This window comes from Astyanax mexicanus, chromosome 9, assembly GCF_023375975.1.
Source record: "Astyanax mexicanus isolate ESR-SI-001 chromosome 9, AstMex3_surface, whole genome shotgun sequence".
NCBI lineage: Eukaryota > Metazoa > Chordata > Actinopteri > Characiformes > Acestrorhamphidae > Astyanax > Astyanax mexicanus.
This window is the reverse complement of record NC_064416.1, coordinates 26,016,609-26,025,303: the sequence shown is the minus strand read 5'-3', so window position 1 is coordinate 26,025,303 and position 8,695 is coordinate 26,016,609. Positions and strand designations below refer to the sequence as shown.

General features: G+C 38.1%; 1 protein-coding gene across 1 annotated transcript; it reads left to right on the top strand.

Moving 5' to 3' along the window:
- The first annotated feature begins 1,348 nt into the window (after positions 1-1,348).
- Positions 1,349-8,245, top strand: tmem170a (transmembrane protein 170A). Its single transcript, XM_015607603.3, has 3 exons — positions 1,349-1,629; positions 4,904-5,074; positions 5,959-8,245. Exons 1-3 carry the CDS (start codon positions 1,509-1,511, stop codon positions 6,087-6,089), a joined length of 423 nt encoding a protein of 140 aa, XP_015463089.1. The 5' UTR covers positions 1,349-1,508; the 3' UTR covers positions 6,090-8,245.
- The last annotated feature ends 450 nt before the right edge of the window (positions 8,246-8,695 follow it).

Below are 8,695 nucleotides of genomic sequence, written 5' to 3'. Positions count from 1 at the left end.
AAGAACATACACACACTTAACAATATACTCCAGGTCTGTCACCCCACCAGGAGGCGCTCCCGAGTGAGTCATGGATGGGTTTAATATGGACCAGTTGAGCAAAATTATAGTCTATAAACGTCAAAAATTCCAAACTAAGAATACTAATTTAATCAAAACAGAACAATATCAAATACGTATTTTTTAAGCTTTAACCTTAATTTCTAAGTCTTTTAAACGAGCTCTGACTGTATCTCCATCATCAGCTCACCAACCATTCAGCTCACTGTGGCAGTAATGCAGCGTCTTTACTGCCTAAAACCCGTTTACTGTAGAAAAACAGCAACATACAGGTACGCTTTCTCTGCTTTATTATTAATATTAGCAGAATACTTTTTTTTAATTCTTCCGAAATTAAATATATATACTGGCTAAGTAGTTATTTCCTATTTTAAATCGATTTTTAGTCAATTAGCTCCATTCACCCATATTCGTTTTAGACTGACTCACGGGCTCTCTCTAGTGTTCTGCTGTCATTTTCTGATAAAACGGGCAGACAGGAAGTGGGTAGTCTTTCTATAAACCGGCTCTGTGATAAATTGTATGCGACATATAGCTACTGTGAAAGTTAATTTAACCACCCGCCTGCTACTCTCATGACGATCCACGCTATATATAGATTCACAATAGGTCAGGATGGCACGTCTTAATGGACAAAGAGCATTCGTACCCTGATACATTTAGGCGAATGTACTTAATGCTTGTAATATACAGCTCTGGAAAAAAAGATGTTCTCCTCCACCAGCCTTACACATTGCTTTTGGATAACTTTATGCCACTCCTGGTGCAAAAAAAGTAAACTCTCATTATTTTTAGATAGTACGTCATTATTTTGAAATACTATCTCGTTATTTTGAAAAACTGTGCTTATTTTGAGATACTAAGTCATTATTTTTTTGGTTACTATCACATTATTTTTAGATAGCAAGTCGTCATTTTGAGATACTATCTCGTTCATTTGACATACTATCTCGTTCATTTAAGATACTATCTCGTTATTTTAAGATATTCGTAGACTGTACAGAGACAGAAGTAGGTGATATAAAGACTATAAAGACAATCTCAAAATAATGAGATAGCAGTTTACTTAATAATAATAAGAAAAAATGTGCTGCGTTTTTTTATTTATTTTAGGTTGCGGTAATGGGATTCCATACAAAAGAGAAACGCTGTATGTAAAACAAAAATGTGTTTTTAATAATATTTTATCAGATTGGTTAATAGTTATGGTCTCGTCTACTGTGGACTCGCTCGCGCGCGCCCCCTGTCGGTGGCTTTGGTTAGCGGCGGTGTCGCCAGTCTACGCAGATGACCGGACGATGTGACGTCGGGAGTCGGGAGTTTGTGTTGTGGAGGAGTCGCCGCTGCTTCACCATCTGCGCTAGAAGCGGCGCGGACCGATTTTCTAATGGTGTTACTCGGACTCTCGAGTTACTCTGCACGTGGCCGCCGTGTTCAGTGTCTGAGAGATGCAGGACGACTCTAACATACCCGACATCGGATTTGTGCAGCAGATCCTGAGCCTGAATTTGGTCCCCCGGAAAAATGTCACCAACTGCGGGAATGACACGTCGCTGTGCAATTTCTCAGGTGAGCCCCGCAGACCCCAGCGCTGCTCCCGACAGGCCCCGTCTCATCGGTGCGGGTAACGTTAACCGGGATCTGTGCTGTTCTAAACGGTTTTCTCAACATTATAGCGTAGTTAGCCTTGCTAGGTTAGCTAACCACTAGACTGTCAAGGTTGCTAGGCTAACGGTAGCTTGCTAACCTGCCTAGTTAGCTAATGTTAGCTTAGCTACCCAGCTATCTGAAATGACCGGTGTTATAGCGAATAATGCTACTAGTCGTAATGTGCTTCTTACGGGGATTGCGCATGTGCTAACCCACGTTTATAAAAAGATTTTACTTTTTTTATGATAATTTTGTTTTCCTTGGGTGCATTAGGTTAACCAGTCTGAGCTCATCTTCATTACGTGTTTGAGTGTTAGCTTTGGTAATTATAAATATGTAACTTAACGTAAATGGAAGTTAATATTACAACAATGTAAGGGTTATAATAATAAACAATTAAAAATACAAAACACAATTTTTAAAGTAAACAAATCACATCGTTTACCTTAAATTTACCCTGATAAAGTGGCTTTTATGCTTAACATTTTGTCTAGACCTCTGCTGGGAGCATATTTTATGGTTGCTATTAAGGTTTATTTTACCTTGAAATATTGTCAGACTAGTGTAGCACGGTTTGACACGGTAGCACAACCCGTCATAACACCGGGGTTTGCAGTAGATAGCTAACGCTAGCTAGCGGTTAGCATCTGTAGCTCGTAGTTGTGTAGCTTATGCTAACTAACTAGTTAGCTTCCTGGTAGAACTGCGTGTCAGTTATTGGGTTATTAGGTAATCTATTTTAGCTATAGTCTATAAATGATTTAATTTAGTTTTAATCTAGTAACTAGCTAGATTGCTAACTTGTTAAGCTAAGATATCTAGGGTTATCGGCTGTTTCTAACCATAACAAAAACACGACTAACCACCTTAACACTATCATGCTAATGTAAACAGTTTACACTGCGCTGGTTTGGATGATCGAGATGCCCGTAGACTGCAATGTTTATTACAGACAAGTCAATGATAATCCGTTTGTCCTAACTCAGATTTTACTAAAAACGTAACAGCTACAGATCTCTGTAACGCAGTTTTACCTCTAGAATCTCTCCTTCAGATATCAGCTATAATTTTGTACAAGAAACAGTGGCTTAGCTAACCTAGCTATCAGATATATAAGGCCCATCTGACTATACACATTACCAGGATGGCATATCCTTAAATATAATTTTATTCGTGTGTCTTAGGGCTGGACGATATGGCGAACATTTATATATAGTTATATAAATTTTATCACCATATATTTCTTAATTTCGGTTTAATTCCGTTATAAATATGAAAAGGATAAACGCCACCAGACTTGATGTATATAATCGCACGCTGTCAGAGCTGGGAGGTATGGCAGAATATTATATCACAATATTTAAAGTTAACCTATTGACGTACTGTCCTGTTTTGACTCACAGACAAAATGCACTTGAAATGGCTTTATATGATTTTTATGACATTTTGTTGCTGCATGTCATTCAATTCTACAGTGTATTTACACTCTTTGTAAAGAAAAGTTGGGTCTGTGTTTTAAGCTTTGATGATATCCTTCATATGCTTATTGTTGATATGGTAAGACAATTTATCACACTACAATAAAATATTGGATATATATTATCCAGCTCTGTGTCACCATTGCTTTACATGAAATTTCACCTCATCTGAATTACATTTAGTAAAAACTTCAATTACAGATATACAGAGATCTACAGTGCAATTCTGAATATTAAGAAGTCCAGGTCCTCATATCTGTAAATGAATTCAGACTGGTAGCTACATATACTAAAGGTTTGACTAGGTGAAGGGTGCATTATGGATATGGGCAGTTTGTAATCTGCCTCTGTAATATAATTTTAGATATCTACAATTATTATTAAGTTGCATTTATAATATTTTTGAAACCTGAAGAGTTTTACTACTCTAAATTATTGTAATGTATATATGTGGGATTACTATTTCTACTAAACAATCCAATACCTGTAACTGGAATTGGAGGGGGGAGATTTGAGATTGTATAAAACTTAATAGAAACATACGATTATGATACAATGTCAAAATTACATTATGCACACGTTGTGCTGGTAACATGACTGATCAGAATGATATAGAAATCTGTAGGTTGGTTAATAGTAATAGAAATGCATAGCTGATAGCTGCAGTAAAAGTTTAAACAAAGTTGCATTACAGAGGTATTGGATTTGAGTTTGGACTGCAGCTTTCTCATGATATCTGAGAGAAAGGATTAGTCACTAGATTAGTGGTAGATTGTATGAATGTGTGATTGTGCAGGCCCTGTGTGGGGCTGTGTGACATGAGTTTTCATGGCAGGTATTGTGTGTTGCACAACTCCAGAGGCCTGTGCAGTTCATTTCCCTTTTCAGTCACCATCTGTAGAGTTTGGTGTGTTTTCCCCATTTCTGCACAGATTTCCTCCTGGTGCTCATTTATTCCGGGTGGGTTCTAGACCCACTGTAACCCTAAATTGGAAGAGGTTAATGAAAGGATGGAGGCATAGATATTTAAAATGGTTTGTTGCTACTTAAAAAAGTGTAATTTGTGCATTATGCTTTTATATTATTAGTTTGTTCTCACTAAAGTCAGTTGGACTTCTGTCTTAAACTATTCGGTTTCAGTAATAACCAGAAACAGCCTCTGCATTCAAATCTTTACCGAAGGTCTTAACATACAATCTGTAACATCCTGATATAAACAATTTGTTACAATTTGTTGAATTTGGGTGACTGGTAGTTCCTATTACTAGGCAAGTTGGAAATAGCATTATTATAAAAGTAAGGCTAACATATAAAGAAAGGCTATGTTTGTTTGATGTGTAATGACATGCTTGTCTGGCTTATGCTCATTATGTAGTGATTTAGTGACTTGTGTTCTGTCTGCTACATTGTCTGTACTACACTCTTTGGCAGCCATTATTGAGCGCTACACTTGTATGCAAAGGCAAACCCCCTGAACTGATTTAGCGAATTAAAGCAATAAATCAGCTGGGTTTTTTTACAGAGTAGAAAAACAACACACACACTCTGAATAAAATGTTATTTGTTTATTGCTGTTCACATAAAAAAAAAAACATTTACTGTCAACAGTGTGTTCTTGACCAATTGTAAGATGATTCTGATTCAAATACATTATGTTTAGGTTACCTTGCTGTAGCTTGTTATTACATGTCTTTCTGCATTTTTCTCATTTTCAGAGATGTGGTATGGCGTGTTCCTGTGGGCTGTCGTCTCCTCACTGGTGTTCCACCTGCCTGCAGCGCTACTGGCCCTTGCTACTCTCCGCAGACATAAGGTGGCACGCTTCTTGCCTGTCGCCATCCTGCTTATGGGCATTATAGGTCCCCTGTTTGGAGGAGTCCTTACTAGTACGTATCACAGTCGTAACTGTATCTCTCCCACTTAGAAACAGAATAGGCTAAACCTTTGTAATTCACACCGTATCTCAGTTGTTGTAACAATATCTCCCACCAAACCATTGTTATTTACACCTGGTCACTTCGTGTGACCTGTTTTTGGATTTTATCCTGATACACTGTAGTCAAATGTGTCCCCAAAATCAGAAAGCTTAAATCTAATTGCTGTGTGGGCAAATATCCTCATTATTGGGCAACCGGTTGTTCATACTGTGCTGTGTGCAAGGTGGTTGTTACCTCAAAATTGGCAATTGTCATGAGATCGCCAGTTCTAATCCTGTTCATGTAGCTTGCCATTGGCTACCGGAGCCCTGAGAGAGCACAATTGGAATTGCTCTCTCTTTGGGTGGGTAGATGGTGCTCTCTCCCCTTATCACTCCAAAGGGTAATGTCTCGCAGCACGAGGCGTCTGTGAGCTGATGTATCGGAACCGAGTCGCTGTGCTTTCCTCCGAGCATGCTGTGATGCTACTCAGCTATGCAACAGCAGTAGCAGCAGTTTGAAAAGAGGCGGTGGCTGACTTCACATGTATCGGAGGAGGCATGTGTTAGTCTTTACCCTCCTGGTGTGTTGGGGCATCACTATTGATAGGGGGAGTCCTAATGAGTGGGTTGGGTATTTGTCTGTGTAAATTGGGGAGAAAATGGGAAAACATTGAAATACAATTATTAAAAAATTTGCAATTGTACATGCTTCATTCATGCATTTATATAATATATAGGCACCAGCTCATCTGTTTCTTAATAAACAAGTAATCAAGAGTTTGTCTTCAGTGTATGGCAGTAACTTTTACTAAATTTGTTGCAATCGGCTCTTTTCTTTATTGCTTCTTCCAGGTGCAGCAATAGCAGGGGTGTACATGGCAGCAGGAAAAACGATGATGTCTTTGGAGGCCTTGGTGTTTGGAGTGGGACAATCTTTCTTTATTCTGGTCATCTCCTTCCTCAGAGTGTTGGCCACCCTGTAGCGTCGAGCCCCCGGCCCAAACCAGGCTGCCACCACAAAGGAAGAGAGCCGTGAAAGACTCAGTTCAGTTCCCCTGGACATCATATGCAAAAACATGGAGGCCTTACTTTCCACACGTGTCGCACAGGTCTTTTTGTTTCGATATTTTGTTATGTTTGTGTTTTTTTCTCTCTCTTTCCTCTCTCTGTCTCTCAAAATGGCAGGTTGTGGGTGGCAAAGTGGATGGATAGCTGAACACCTATGTTCATGTGTATGATTTAGAGATGGCCTTTGTACACAGGTGGTTTGTGTACACGTCTTGCACACGTGTGCTTTGTGTAAAGTAGAACATTCCAGGAGAAAGATGTAGCGGGCCAAAAGATCTTCAGCACCGAGGGTCGTGGAACCATGATACAGCGCTCAGCATTGCTGCGTGAGCTTTGTGTATCATCGCCATGAGCTCACGTGAATCTGATAAGGATTAGAATAATAATGGTGGTGGTGAGGATTAAGATCATGATAATGATGGCCTGACAAATTTTGTACTCCAAATTCACGTTGTTTGGCACAGATTAGTCGTAGGCCCAGATAGGATTAGCTTGAGCCTGCACTTGTGATAGATTTCAGTCTGTACATACTAAAGCCCATTCCAGCTCCTCCTCAGCTTATTGTGGAGAAGAAAAAGATTTTATATTTATATTTCTAAAGAAACTAATCTTATAGGCCAAAAGATATAGGCTTTGTTTTTATTATTATAGTTCTGTCTTTCTTTTTCTTTACATTGCTTTGCTTACATACTTTCCCATTGTCGCTTTGTTTACACTACATTTTCAGTGCATCCTGGTAAAACGTTAAAGCTAAACGTTAAGTCTTTAAAAAGCACTTGTCTGTTGACTTTTGCAGCAGTTAAATAGCTTGAGTTAAATAGATGTCATTTTAACATTCATATGTCCTGTTACTTTTGACTTGTTAATTGTGTTTGTGTTTCAGCATTTGGCCTTCACTATGTTATTTATTTACAGCACACAATAATATATTGTTGTTTTGATATTAATATGCCCATAAGATTGCATATGAGGCAACCTCAAGTTCTTAATGCCTACTATATGAATGTGTATCAGATTTCAATGAAATCCCTAATAGAATTTCTTATACCTTTTACCAAAGAGATCTTAACGCTAATGTACGACTATTGTAAATTGAATATACTGTAAGATTTAATCTTGTTCTAAAGAGGTTTCACGCAGCGACCACAATCAAATGACTCTACCTAACTCAAGAACCATTTGTATTGATTTAGCTAACTACTTTCCACCTAAATGTAGTGTAGTTTTTAAAAACAGAGTAAGGCTTCTTCTCTACAGCAAGAAGCATGTGGAGTGAATAGCAGTCACTTAAAGCAACTATGCAGTCACCAAGCTTCAGGAGGATTCAGTATTTATCTGGAGTATTGCTGAATAGATGCTAAATCAAATGCATAATCTCTCCATCTTCCCCAGTCCAAGTTCAGTGCAGGCTCAGTGGCTGTTGTGGTCATCCGAAATTAATGCTTCACCCAGGAACTGCTAACGTGGCTCAGTTTGAGTGGAAATAGGTGGGGACCTGTTAGGATAATGCTAACTCCTACTGCCTGGCATTCTTTCTTTCTTAGATATCAATCAGTTTTGTTTTAAAAAACAACAGGCTTTGATTTCAGCCGCATTATCTCTTTATTCAAGGCCTCTGAAGGTTTTTTTTTTTTTTCCCTCCAAGCTTCAGTAATGGTGTGGACTGTTATTGCTGAAAAATCTGCTAATCATTTCTGAATGGAGTCCTCAGTCTTTAAGCTGGCTGCAGCTAGAACGTTGGCAGTGCTGTTGTCGTCAGCCGTGGAAATCATTGAAAGCAATGTTTTCCGTATTCAGGGCCTATGGTCTTTTACAGTTTCACAAATGGATTTATTTTTCTAAATTCTCTCCTCCTTCTATAGAGTGACTGCACGTTGTCTTCTCGGTTTGTCCTTGACTGTCTTTTCATGGAAAACAGATTGCAGTAATTTAACATGATGTGATTTGTTATTGATTTTCTTTCTTTCTTTCTTTCTTTTTCGGGGGGGGGGGGGGGGGAGTTTAATTTTTCATACTGTACATTAAGTGCCAATTGTTAATATTTTCATGTAATAAAATGTTTTAGATGATATTTGGTCTTATTTCATGTAGTTGTTTTTAATCATTTCTTATCTTACTTTATTCTCTTGGATTACAGCTATTATTAAGCGGAATACTTTTTTGTCCTTCTACCTCTATTAGGCATTATATCAATTAAGACTAGTTCCACTGGCAGCCATGCAGTACATGCCCATAAAATATCAGAACCTCCATTATGTTTGACAGATTGTGCAATGTTACTTTGGTTCATGCACCTGTACATTCTTCATTCATACACAAGTTAGTACTGCATCAATCTGTTAAAAAAAAAGTTTCTTATCAGTCTAAAATGAACTTGTTTTTATTGAGTGTTACCAGCATCTTAGAGTAAAACCTTTGTATAAAAATTAATGGAAGTGTGTCTCTAATGTAGACTATGCCTCCTCCAGTGTTTTTGACCTGAGTAGATGATGTAATTTTTGCATTATTTATTATTTAAAAC